We start from the raw sequence: 14118 nt of genomic DNA, 5'->3' as shown, positions 1-14118 counted from the left end.
CAGAGTCACAAGCTGTGAAAAAATTTGTCAACGCCGACTTTATGAAAAATCCGCAATTACTTTTTGGGCAAACCTATATTATACCCTACACCTCTACTGTGGTACAGGGTATTATAACTTTGTGCATTTGTTTGCAACACCCTATAAGAAGAGAGCTAGGCCCATTGATAAGTATACCGATCGACTCAGAATCATTTTCTGATTCGATTTAAATATGTCCGTCTGTCTGTCTGTCCATGTTAACTTGTGTACTAAGTACAGGTCGCAGGTTTTTCGTCATTTGGTGAGAGCAACCCATCGGCCATATTAGTTGTGGGGACTTTAAGGGCCATACACTGGTAGGTCGTACCTATATGTACAGCGAAAACGTATCTACGATGTAAGCACGACACTAAAACAAGTCTGACACTTTTCACACTAGCTGTTCTTTTCCACCGCATGTATTTTCTTTGTAGTGATAGATAGACTTTTTTTTGCTTTACGACTACTTAGCTTCCATGGCATACACATGTTATTTGTGCTCATCGGCGGTGCCATTTGGTCATAAAGTCACTAAATGCCAACATAGTGCAAATATCTTTTGGAACTCTTTGGAGAGAAGTTTAACATGACATAGTACCTCACAAATGCTGCCAGCATTAGGAGAGGAAAACCACCGCTGAAAATTTGTTCTGATGGTGTCACCAGGATTCGAACCCAGGCGTTCAGCGTCATAGGCGGACATGCTAACCTCTGCACTACGGTGGCCTCCTAAGTGTGGTTGTCTTTGCGAATATCTTTGGCAAGTTGTATTAATGGCTTCTAAAGCTAGACAACGTCAACGACTCTCGCTGCTGCTTCGTGCGGCCAGGTTCAGATCCCGGCCGGACTCTGCCGAAATTTTATTTTTACCTTTTAAGACGATGATCATTTGATTTCATAATTTTTCGTTTTGTTTTACTTTCGAGACGAGCTCAATGATCAGGGATTCGAATGGGTGGGATTCGAACCTGGGCACATGGAACAGCAGCAAGAGCCGTTGCCGTTGACTGGCGTTCGAAGCCATTAATACAACTTGCCAAAGATATTCGCAAAGACAACCACACTTAGGAGGCCACCGTAGTGCAGAGGTTAGCATGACTGCTATGACGCTGAACGCCTGGGTTCGAATCCTGGTGACAACATCAGAACAAATTTTCAGCGGTGGTTTTCCCCTCCTAATGCTGGCAACATTTGTGAGGTAATATGTCATGTAAAACTTCTCTCCAAAGAGGTATCGCACTGCGGCATGCCTTTTGGACTCGGCTATAAAAAGGAGAGCCCCCTTATCATTGAGCTTAAACATGAAGGCCACCGTAGCGCAGAGGTTTGCATGTCCGCCTATGACGCTGAACGCCTGGCTTCGAATCCTGGTGACACCATCAGAACAAATTTTCAGCGGTGGTTTTCCCCTCCTAATGCTGGCAACATTTGTGGGGTACTATGTCATGTAAAACTTCTCTCCAAAATGGGTGTCGCACTGCGACACGCCGTTCGGACTTGGCTATAAAGAGGAGGCCCCTTATCATTGAGCTTAAACATGAATCGGACTGCACTCATTGATATGTGAGAAGTTTGCCCCTGTTCCTTAGTGGAATGTTCAAGGGCAAAATTTGCATTTGCAACCACACTTAGTTTGAAAGATGAGATTCTGTCTATAAAAATTCAGCTCTGACTTCAGCTCTTTGACAAAAGCGACCACAATTTTCAACAAAAAAAAAATTGTCAATTTTTGATTTTGAAAAAATGAGGGGTGCACACCTCCCCCACCTAAAAAAAAAAATTAAAATCCTGGCTACGTCCCTGAGCTCCCATATATATTGGGTTGCCCAAAAAATAATTGCGGATTTTTCATATAGTCGACGTTGACAAATTTTTTCACAGCTAGTGAAATGCTTTAGAAAAAAAGTGTAAAGTATATTTGATTAAAGTTCATTCTAAGTTTTATTCAAAATGCATTTACTTTCTTTTAAAAAATCCGCAATTACTTTTTGGGCAACCCATATATGTTCATCCGATTTTGAGAAATATTGCAATAAAGTGCTCATTTCTTAATCGATTTTCTCGAAATTTGGCAGGATGAATTTTCTCTTGACTTTCACCATTACTGGTGAATTTCATGGAAATCGGTTCAGATTCAGATATAGCTATCATATGTATATATCGCCCGATTTTGACTTCTAGAGTCACTGCAAGCGCATTTATTGACCAATTTTGTCAAAATTTTGAACATCGCTTTCCTCGGTGACTACCACAATATCCGAGAAGTTTGCTCCAAATCGATTCAGATTTAGATATAGCTCCCATATATATGTTTGTCCGATATTGAGAAATATTGCAATATAATGCTCATTTGTTAACCGATTCTCTCGAAATTTGGATGCAAGGATTTTCTTATGACCTTCGACATTTCTGGTGAATTTCATAGAAATCGGCCTAGATTTAGATATAGCTGTCATATATGTATATCGCCCGAGTTTCACTCCAAGAGCCACTGCAAGCGCATTTATTTACCAACCTTGACAAAATTTTGCACAACATTTTCTTCGACGACTTCTACAATATCAGAGAAGTTTGCTCGAAATCGCTTCAGATTTAGATATTGCTCCCATATATATGTTCATCGGATTTTGGGTAATTTGCAATAATGTTGTCATTTGTCAACCGTAGTTATAACAGTTTGAAGATATTTGCTCGAAATTTCATAGGGATTGTTTAATAACCCATCTGAAAACATCCGCCGAGGTCCATCAAAATCGATTCAGAATTGGATATAAAGCTCCCACATGGTAGCTATTGGGTAGCTGTAGGGTATTATACAGTCGGCACCGTCCGACTTTTGCCCTTGCTAACTAGTTTTTATCTTTAAAATCCTTTCATGATTTTTCGAGCATATTCCAGCTCAAGACCATTTAAATTCATTTCTGTTCGAAAAAACAGCATAGCAAAGACTTAATAAAAGATTTACAAGGGTATGTGGTTGTCGAAAACACTTTGGCTGGCATGGTGGATCCAGATTTCTGGTACGCATGCAACTCTGTGGAACAACGAAACGATCGGTAGGACGGCGAAAATCCTGTGGGGAGATTCAGATGGTGAGAAGACGAGGCTATTACTGAAAGGAAGCAAGAAGGAGGTCAGTATAGCTTTCGGTATGATAACGGGACACATAGGACTATGCTCACTTATGCAAAATCAGTGCGGCAAGTGATAGCATGTGTAGGGCATTCGGAGAAGATGATGAGACGTTGGTACATTTCCTATGTCATTGCCCGGCTTTCGCACTCAACAGACATCGGTACTTAGGGGTGTGGTATGGAAAACAATTAAGGATTTAGTGGCACGAAATTCCTAGCTTAGATTTTCTTTTTCGAGGTTACCTTTTAGTATTTAGAGCGCACAACAAGCGCTAGGTGTATGTCCACAGTGGCATGGGGCGCATTAATATTCGCAACCTTTTTTCAACTTAAGCTTAGCTAATGCCTCTGGAAATTTTGGTTAGAAAAATTACTGCGACCACTGCTGGGAGGTTAAGGAAACATTCTCTTTGGTCATGTGGCGGCTACGGACACTGTTTTTTTTTTTTTTGTGCAATGTTCCAAGAATTAAGTATTTCAATTTCTTGAGCCATTTTTTAATAAAATGTAATGGACTACTATTTCTGACCGAACTATTTGGAATATGGTTCCCTGTCAATAGAAGTTACAAAGACTTCAATACAGATGAATCCAAACTAGACGACCAGGTGGGCTTTGAGGTGTACTCTGAAGAAATAGGACTGATCATATCGAAAAGGTTACCAGACCACCATAGGGTGTATCTAGCGGAGATCCTTGCAATGAAGGATGTGGTGGAATGGCTAAAGGGTCATAACATCCATTGACACAAATATCTTCTCAGATATCCAGGCAGCCATTAAATCTCTGGGAAACATGTTTCAGAATTCAGAAATGGCTGAAAAGTTCAAAATGCCCTGCTTTGGGTGCCGGGCCACCGAGATAACCGGTCATATTTGCTGACTATAGAAATATGGGGCTCAAATGAAAGGTATTTGGGAGTTGACTATGTATCTGATATCAACATTCGGGATAAACTGTCAAGACAACGCCCCACCCCCACAACAACACCCAACTAGGACGTAATATTTGCCCACCATGATAAGTTGGGTCTTAAAGAAAATGGAGTTCGATAGTGATAGTTTTTAGGGCCCATACTCCGAACCGGACATACTGCTGACTTTTGCAGTAAGGAGTTTGAATGAAACGTGTTTGAGATTAAAAAACTAATTTGATGTCCTATTTTTAAGCCAATGGCAATTTGGGGTTCAAATAAATGATATTTGAGAGTAGAGCACAATGCTGATATAATTTCAGGGCTAAGTGTTTGGGGGACCACCCCACTCCCCTAAATCGGGCATATTTACAGACCATGTCCTTGTGGGGCTCAAATGAAAGGTATTGGGGAGTATAGCATGAAATTAATACCCACTTTCGGAATCAATTGGGGGTCTGGGGGTCTACCCCTTTCCCAAAACACTCCCCAAAGAGTACAAATTTACCGACCATACCAATATGTGGCTCAAATAATGGGTGTTTGAGATAAGAAAACGAATTTGGTAACCAATTTTGTGGCCAAGTGTTTGGGGAACGCCTCATTCGATAGGACCCCTTTGGCCAATGGCAATATGGGGTTGATATAAATGCTATTTGAGAGAAGAGCACGATGCTGATATTATTTTCAGGGCCAGCGTCGGCGGGACCACCTCACCCCCGGAAACACCCCTAAATCAGACATCGTGAGAATATGGGGCTGAAATAAAGTATTTTAAGAATGGAATACACCTTAAATCCAAACATAAATTCGTATACCAATAAACACCATATGGGATTCAAATAAAGGCACTTATATTGTTAAACAATTAGTCAAGCGATATACTAGATTCGCAGCATGGTATTTCACTAAAAGCTCTTTAATAGTCGAAAATAAATATTCCAAGGAAACTTTTGTTCCATATAAAGTAAAAGAAGGCGCAGCGGAGCGGGCCCGGGTTAGCTAGTAAATTATAAAGCCCCTTTCCTCCTTCCTGACCATATTCGTTATCTACTCCCGAATACCTTTCATTTGAGTTCCATATTGCCATGATCGTTAAAAAAAAACCTATTTTAAGTGATTTTGGGCTGGGGCGGCCCCCAGGTACTTGGATCCAACTTTTATTATGAAATTGGTACTCTACTCCTGAATACCTTTCATTTAAATCCCATATTGTCCCGATCGGTCCACTTTTATATTTTGGTAGTACTCTAAGGGTAAGGGGGAGGGTCCGCTCCCCTCCCGATATCAAAAAAATTATATAGCCTATGTATCCGTCTAGACCAACTTTTTTTCCCAGTACTAACTAAACCTTGTGTTGTCACTCTTATATGTCTCCACTATATCAGAAATATTCTCAGTTCTTATTCCTTCAGCGGTGAATCACAGAAAATCGTAAAGCCTTTCATGCTTCATGTAAACACTTGATAAAAATTCATGTAGCAAAAATTTAATAAAAGATAAACAAACAAACGAAAAAGAATTTCTCAACAAGTGCATTTTATTTGTACAAATAGTCAGCAGAAAATGTTCCTTTGTTCTTTAAATGCGTATTTAGCCCAAAAGAGTTTTTGCTGTTCTAAAAGAAAGAAAAAAACTTAAAGGCAACATAGCGCACAAAGACATAATGACAGTTCATCAGTGCCGTCACCATATCCTCGAAATCCAAGAGCGGCGGCGAAAATTTTAAGAATGGTAAACAAAAAAACTCAAAAAAGACCAAAGAACCGCAAAAGATGACAGTTGCCAAATCCTCAAACAAAACACAACTTGAAAATATTAAAATCTCAAGTTGAAGAGTTTGAAGTCTGGGAGAAAAAAGACAAAAGTATTTAAAATTTTTGCAAACGTCTGCAAAATACCTGAAAAAGGTTTTGACTGTTGTTGTTGATCAAGTTTATGCCATATTTACATATTAATAGTGTCTTTTGATTTTTAATGAAAGACGGTTTAAAAGTTTTTGAATACTGATGGAATTGTGCTAATAAACGAGGCTTGTGGGGGAACATTAACACAGTTGGGCTGGTTAATATTCAAAGCAAGGTAGTATAAATCTTAAAAGAAAAAAAAGGCTTAAAAAAAAACTTAATTCTTTAATTTTAAGTTAGTTTTTGGTTTGGTATTAATCCCCTCTTATACCCCTAACGACTCTCAATCTTTGAAAAAGAAAAAAAAAATTTTTGTCAATTTTCCCACTATAAGAAAACATTTCGTAATTTCTTTAATTTATGGCCTCATCCTCCCACCACCATTCAATCATTCGGTGGCGGTAGTTTTTGATCCAAGACTTTTGTATGATTTTTCTTTTGTCTGCAGCTAAGAGCTCTAAGCAAAACCATTTATTCAACACTCGAAGTTACTCAATGGGTTTGTCATCCGTTTCACATTATGACCGACTTGTTGTGAAAGTCATTAATTAAGCGGTAACAAAACATTTTCTTGTCAATATCATCCATCACTGTGCGCGCACTATTGATTTCCTTCGTTTCATAGTTTTTTTTTCCTTTTTATTTCTTTTTGCATTTGATAAATGTCTAATAATTTCCACACTTACATATCCGTTTCATATTAACATCGAGTCAAATTGATGTAGGAAAATAAAGAGGTGTTGCGGGTGCAATACGTTGGGGGAGCATTGGAGTTGTGGGCTATAATCAATCCATTGGTTGTCTCCTTAATTGTCAATGCTCAATGGGTTTCCTTTCCTATTTCATTGTTGGCCATCTATTGTTGTCCCTATATTGACTTCCATGAAATATTATTTTTTTAGTGAAAATGTTGCTAATAAAGGAAATATTGTATATCAACGGCTTGACGATGTTTATTTCGGTTTTGAAAAAATCCCATATTTCAATTCCTCAAAAAAAAAAAAAATATTTATCAACTATGTATATACCCAGATTGTATCTGGCTGTCCATCTATCTGCATACATTAATAGATTTGTCTCACATTTCTTTTGAAAAACTTTTGTCAACATTTTTTTCTATAGAAAATTTTGTCAAAATTTTTTTCTATAGAAAATTTTGTCAAAATTTTATTTCTATAGAAAATTTTTTTCAAAATTTTATTTCTATAGAAAATTTTGTCAAATTTTTTTTCTATAGAAAATTTTTGTCAAAATTTTATTTCTATAGAAAATTTTGTCAAAATTTTTTTCTATAGAAAATTTTGTCAAATTTGTTTTCTATAAAAAATTTTGTCAAATTTTTTTTCTATAGAAAATTTTGTTAAAATTTTATTTTTATAGAAAATTTTGTCAACATTTTTTTCTATAGAATATTTTGTCAAATTTTTTTCGATAGAAAATTTTGTCAAAATTTTTTTCGATAGAAAATTTTGTCAAAATTTTATTTCTATAGAAAATTTGTCAAAATTTTATTTCTATAGAAAATTTTGACAAAATTTTATTTCTATAGAAAATCTTGTCAAAATTTTATTTCTATAGAAAATTTTGTCAAAATTTTATTTCTATAGAAAATTTTGTCAAAATTTTATTTCTATAGAAAATTTTGTCAAAATTTTATTTCTATAGAAAATTTTGTCAAAATTTTATTTCTATAGAAAATTTTGTCAAAATTTTATTTCTATAGAAAATTTTGTCAAAATTTTATTTCTATAGAAAATTTTGTCAAAATTTTATTTCTATAGAAAATTTTGTCAAAATTTTATTTCTTTAGAAAATTTTGTCAAAATTTTATTTCTATAGAAAATTTTGTCAAAATTTTTTTCTATAGAAAATTTTGTCAAAATTTTATTTCTATAGAAAATTCTTTCAAAATTTTATTTCTATAGAAAATTTTTTCAAAATTTTTTTCTATAGAATATTTTGTCAAAATTTTTTTCTATAGAAAATTTTGTCAAAATTTTTTTCTGTAGAAAATTTTATCAAAATTTTTTTTCTTTAGAAAATTTTGTCAAATTTTTGTTCTTTAGAAAATTTTGTCAAAACTTTTTTTCTATAGAAAATTTTGTCAAAATTTTATTTCTATAGAAAATTTTGTCAAAATTTTATTTCTTTAGAAAATTTTGTCAAAATTTTATTTCTATAGAAAATTTTGTCAAAATTTTTTTCTATAGAAAATTTTGTCAAAATTTTATTTCTATAGAAAATTCTTTCAAAATTTTATTTCTATAGAAAATTTTTTCAAAATTTTTTTCTATAGAATATTTTGTCAAAATTTTTTTCTATAGAAAATTTTGTCAAAATTTTTTTCTGTAGAAAATTTTATCAAAATTTTTTTTCTTTAGAAAATTTTGTCAAAATTTTATTTCTATAGAAAATTTTGTCAAAATTTTATTTCTATAGAAAATTTTGTCAAAATTTTATTTCTATAGAAAATTTTGTCAAAATTTTATTTCTTTAGAAAATTTTGTCAAAATTTTATTTCTATAGAAAATTTTGTCAAAATTTTTTTCTATAGAAAATTTTGTCAAAATTTTATTTCTATAGAAAATTCTTTCAAAATTTTATTTCTATAGAAAATTTTTTCAAAATTTTTTTCTATAGAATATTTTGTCAAAATTTTTTTCTATAGAAAATTTTGTCAAAATTTTTTTCTGTAGAAAATTTTATCAAAATTTTTTTTCTTTAGAAAATTTTGTCAAAATTTTATTTCTATAGAAAATTTTGTCAAAATTTTATTTCTATAGAAAATTTTGTCAAAATTTTATTTCTATAGAAAATTTTGTCAAAATTTTATTTCTTTAGAAAATTTTGTCAAAATTTTATTTCTATAGAAAATTTTGTCAAAATTTTTTTCTATAGAAAATTTTGTCAAAATTTTATTTCTATAGAAAATTCTTTCAAAATTTTATTTCTATAGAAAATTTTTTCAAAATTTTTTTCTATAGAATATTTTGTCAAAATTTTTTTCTATAGAAAATTTTGTCAAAATTTTTTTCTGTAGAAAATTTTATCAAAATTTTTTTTCTTTAGAAAATTTTGTCAAATTTTTGTTCTTTAGAAAATTTTGTCAAAACTTTTTTTCTATAGAAAATTTTGTCAATATTTTTCTATAGAAAATTTTGTCAACATTTTTTTTCTATAGAAAAGATTGTCAACACTTTTTTCTATAGAAAAATCGTCTAATTTTTTTTCTATAGAAAATTTTGCCAATTTTTTGCTATAAAAAATATTGTCAAGCTTTTTTTTATAATTTTGTAGGAATTACTTTTTCTATTTTTTTCTACAGACTTTTTTTCCATGGAAAATTTTGTCCAAATATTTTTTCTGTAGAAAATGTTGCTCAATTTTTTTTTATAAAAAATTTAAAAATAATACATTTTTCAAATTTTTTTTCTTAGAAAATGTAAATTTTTTCTATAAAAAATTGTGTAAAAACTCTTTTTCTAGAAAATTTTATTTTCAAAATGTTTTTCTATACAAAAGTTTTTCCGTACAAAAGTTTTTCAAAATTTCTTTTCTATAAAAAATGTTTTTTCTATGAAAACTTTGTCAACATTTTTTCTATAGAAAATTTTGTCAATTTTCTTTTCATAGAAAAAGATTGTCAACACTTTTTTCTATAGAAAAAATTTTCTAAATTTTTTTTCTAAAGAAAATTTTGCCAATTTTTTTTTTTGCTTTAAAAAATTTTGTCAAGCTTAATTTTCTATAGAATTTTTTTTTTTTTAAAAAATTTTCTTCTATAGAAAATTTTGTAAAATTTTTTTTTTAATAGAAAATTTGTAAAATTTTTTTCAATAGAAAATTTTGAAAAATTTTTTTTCTATAGAAAATTTTCTTAAAAAAGTTTTATTCAATTCTGTTTTGATAGGAAATGTCATCAAAAATTTATTTTTATAGAAATTTTTGTCTACATTTTATTTCTATAGAAAATTTTGTCAAAATTTTTTTTCCATAGAAAATTTTGTCTAAATTTTTTTCCATAGAAATTTTATGTTAAAAATTTTTTATAACAATTGTCAAAATTTTTTTCCTATAGAAAATTTTGTTAAATTTTTTCTCTATAAAATATTTTGTTAAATTTTTTTCTATAGAAAATTTTGTCAACATATTTTTTCGTAAAAAATTGTTTCAAAATTATCTTCTATAGAAAATATTGCCAACATTTTTTTGTCAATTATGTCACAATTTTTTTCTCTATAAATAATTTTGTACGATTTGATGGCTTCGAACGCTTAGACAACGGCAATGGCTCTCGTCGTTGCTCCGGGTGCCCACGTTCGAATCCTGATCGGGTTCTGCCGAATTTTTCATTTTGAACACAAATTTTAATGTCATATTCGTAATCTACTCCCAAATACCTTTCATTTGAGTCCCATACAGACATGGTCGGCTGATATGCCCATTTAGGGGTACTTGGGGGTGGGGCGACCTCCCATTACTTGGACCTAAATTTGTATGCCATATTTGTAATCTACTGTCGAATATTTTTATTTGAGGCCATATTGACATGAACGTCGTATATATCATTTTGGAGGTGTTTTGGGGTTGGGGCGGCCCGCTGGGTACTTAGACCCAAAATTTTAATACCATATTCGTTTTCTGGTCTCCAAAGCTTTCATTTGATACCCTTATTGTAACCATCGGACCTCTTTCGGATATGGGTGGCGCAAGGCGGAGGGTCCGCCTCCACCCGATATCTAAAAATTATATAGCCTATGTTACCTTCCAGATAAACCAACACAATTTGTGAAAATTTTAAGAAAATCGGTTGAGCCGTTTTTTAATTTATACAGAAGAAACAAACAAACCGATTCTCATAGGTCAAGATATGCCCATTTGGGGCTTTTTGGGGGGTGGGGTGACCCCCTATACTACGATCGGATTTTGTATGCCAGATTCTTAAACTACTCCCGAATACTTTTCATTTGAGCCCCATATTCCCCATACTGACATGAACGTCCAATATGTCTGTTTGGGGTTTTGGCGGGGAGTTCTGGGGTTGGGCAATGGGTACTTAGACAAAACTTTTATTACCATATTCGTATTCTATTCTCCAATACCTTTTATTTGATACCCATATTGTTGCTTTCGGTCCAATTTCGATTTTGGGTGGTGTTTTTGGCATATTAAAAAAATATATAGCCTATGTTTCCTTGCAGACCAGCCTACACAATCTGTGAAAATTTCAAGGTAATCGAACCGATTAGCCGCTTTTGAGTCTATACGGAACAAACACAAATTGGTTTTTAGATAAAAGAGATGTCCGTTTTGGTTTTGATGTTGGATTAGCATTTGGTGGTGGACTTGAGCCAAAATTGGATATAATTTTCGTACTTTACTACCAAATAGCTTTCATTTGAGGCCCATTTTGCCATGGTCGGTATATGTGTCAATGTGGAAAATTAGGGTAAGGGGGAGAGTCCGCCCCTCTTTAGATATCAATCAAATTAGGTGCCGATTTTCACTTTAAGAGCCTTTGTCAGTGCATTTCTTAACAGATTTTCTTTGCACAATGTCTTCTTTTATGTTTGTTCATATCAAATTTTAGTTTCCACGACTAAGCCTGCCTATCCAAAGGAGTGTAGGGTATCAAAAGGTCGGCTTTGCCCGACTTTAGCCCTTCCTTTTTTTGTTTTCAACTAAAAAAAAAATACCAAATTTATTTTTAATCAAGTTTTTTAATTTTACTTTTGTTTCCTGTCTTTGCAGCACAATGGTTTCCAGAAGAAAAATACTCTCCCGTTCTAGAGATGATCTTAATTTGGATCAGACATTTAGTCCACAAGAAGAGGAAGAAGATGTTTGGTATCAAAAAGATAAATTATACAAAGTAAGTACAGCACGGCTTATTACCTATAAACAAATAACTAGAAGTTGCTTTAAGCAGGGAAAAGAAGTTGCTTTGGAAAAGTTTAAAAGGCCTAGTGTAAGATATATAGAATTCAAATTAGGAGATGTCTTCCTTTATTTGATCTTTCCATCGAACCTTAGGACTTTGCTGTCTGCGTGAAGCATTTTTAGGTAGGTAGACAATTATTTTATGGCTGGATAGATCACTCTCTGATTCGATTTAGTTATGTATGTCAGCCTGTCCGGCTGACTGTCCGTTCGTCTCATGTATATGTTTAAGATGATTTTCACTTCTAGAGTCTTTGCCAGGGCAATAATGAACCAATCTTCTCAAAAGTTTGCAGATAAGGGCCTCCTTTTTATAGCCGAGTCCGAACGGCATACCGCAGTGCGGCACCTCTTTGAAGAGAAGATACTTCTCTCAAATCAATGAGAGCAGTCCGATTAATGTTTCAGCTCAATGATAAGGGGCCTTCTTTTTAATGCCGAGTTCGAACGGCATGCCGCATAGCGGCACTACTTGATAGAGAAGTTTTAACATGGCAGAATACATCCCAAATGTAGCTATCATTAGGAAGGGAATAACCACTGCTGAAAAATTTTCTGATTTTCACGCCGGGATTCGAACCCAGGCATTCGGCGTCATAGGCGGACATGCTAACACATCGAAACATCCATTTCCGACTCTACAAAGTATATAAATTTCGGATCGTTGTAAGATTCTAAGACGATTTAACGATGTGTCTCTATCCGTCTGTTCCGTCCGTGTGTCCATCAGCTGTAATCACGCTTCAGTCTTAAAAATTGAGATATTGAGTTGAAATTTCCCACAGGCTCGAATTTCCTCTATACATAGGGTAAATTCTTGAATGGGCCACATCGGACTTTATTTGGATATAGCTGCCATATAGATCGACCTGTCGATTTAGGGTCTTAAGCCTGCAACACGCGCATTTAATACCCGATTTTGCCAAAATTTTGGAACGGGGATTTTTTTTAGGCCCGCCGATAACCGAACCAAAAATGGTCCAGATAGGAACATATTTGGATATAGCTGTCATATAGAGCGATCTGCCGATTAAGGGTCTTGAGCCCTTAAAAGCTGCATTTGCAAATGCAAATTTGCCCATGAACATTGCATTAGGAAACCAAGGCAAACTTCTCACATATCAATGAGTGCAGTTCGATTCAAGTGTAAGCTCAACGCTCCATTTTATAGCCGAGTCCGAACGGCGTGCTGCAGTGCGATATCTCTTTTGAAGAGAAGTTTTTAAATGGCATAGTACCCCACAAATGTCGCCACCATTAGGAGGGTATAACCACCGCTGAAAAATTTTTCATGATGGTCTCGGCAGGATTCGAACCCAGGCGTTCAGCGTCATAGGCGGACATGCTAACCTCCTCGCTGCGGTGGTCTCCTAAAAGTTGCATTTATAACCCGATTTCGCTGAAACTTGAAACGGTGACATCACCGACATCAGCCCAAAATATGGTCCAGATCGGAAAATATAGACCGATCTGCCATAAAGACCGATCTGCCGATAGAGGGTCTTTAGCTCATAAAAGTCGCAATTATTACCTAATTTCAATAAAATATGAAATAGAGAGTTGTTTTAAGCCTCCCGACATCATCCGACTCGAATATGGTTCAGATCGGACATTATTTCGTTATAGCTGCCATGGAGACCGATGTGCCGATTTGGGGTCTTAAGCCCATAAAATACGTAATTATTAACCGATTTTGCTGCAATTTTATATGGTGAGTTGATTAAAGTCTACCGATATCCGACTCAAGTATAGTTCAGATCGGTCTATATACAGATATAGTTGCCATATAGACCGATCTGCCGATTAAGAGTCTTAAGCCGATAAAAGTTGCATTTATTAACCGATTGCGCTGGAATTCACACAGTGACTTGTATTCCGTCATCCGACCAGCATATGGTCCAGATCAGACTATATTTAGGGTCTCAATCCCATAAAAAGCGGATATGTTGCCCCACTTCGCTGAAACATTGACTAGTATAAGAGTTCTCCAAACCTGAATGAAATATGATTCTAAACCAGCCTCCATTTGCATATTACTATGGATGTGGTAGTGGAGTTGTTATAAAAAAAAAAGGATGGTAAAATTATCCATGGGGGTGGCTAGCCATAGTTCGGTAGGGCCGAACTGAAAACCTTTTTAATTGTTTTTTTTTTTTTGTTTTATTTTATTGTATGTAATTTTATTTTTTATACCCTCCACCAT

At 33.8% G+C, this 14118-nt stretch overlaps 1 protein-coding gene across 1 annotated transcript in view; it reads left to right on the top strand.

The window, feature by feature from the left end:
• LOC106094286 (uncharacterized) overlaps positions 1-14118 on the top strand; it is a 244660-nt gene that overhangs the window by 91074 nt on the left and 139468 nt on the right. The window contains exon 2 of the mRNA XM_059368839.1: positions 11727-11847. Coding sequence (XP_059224822.1) covers positions 11731-11847 — 117 coding nt within the window. The 5' untranslated portion in view covers positions 11727-11730. The remainder of the gene's footprint in view (positions 1-11726; positions 11848-14118) is intronic.

Source organism: Stomoxys calcitrans, chromosome 5 (assembly GCF_963082655.1).
Source record: "Stomoxys calcitrans chromosome 5, idStoCalc2.1, whole genome shotgun sequence".
Lineage (NCBI taxonomy): Eukaryota > Metazoa > Arthropoda > Insecta > Diptera > Muscidae > Stomoxys > Stomoxys calcitrans.
The sequence above is the reverse complement of the archived record's forward strand: the minus strand, read 5'-3'. Positions and strand labels throughout refer to the sequence as shown.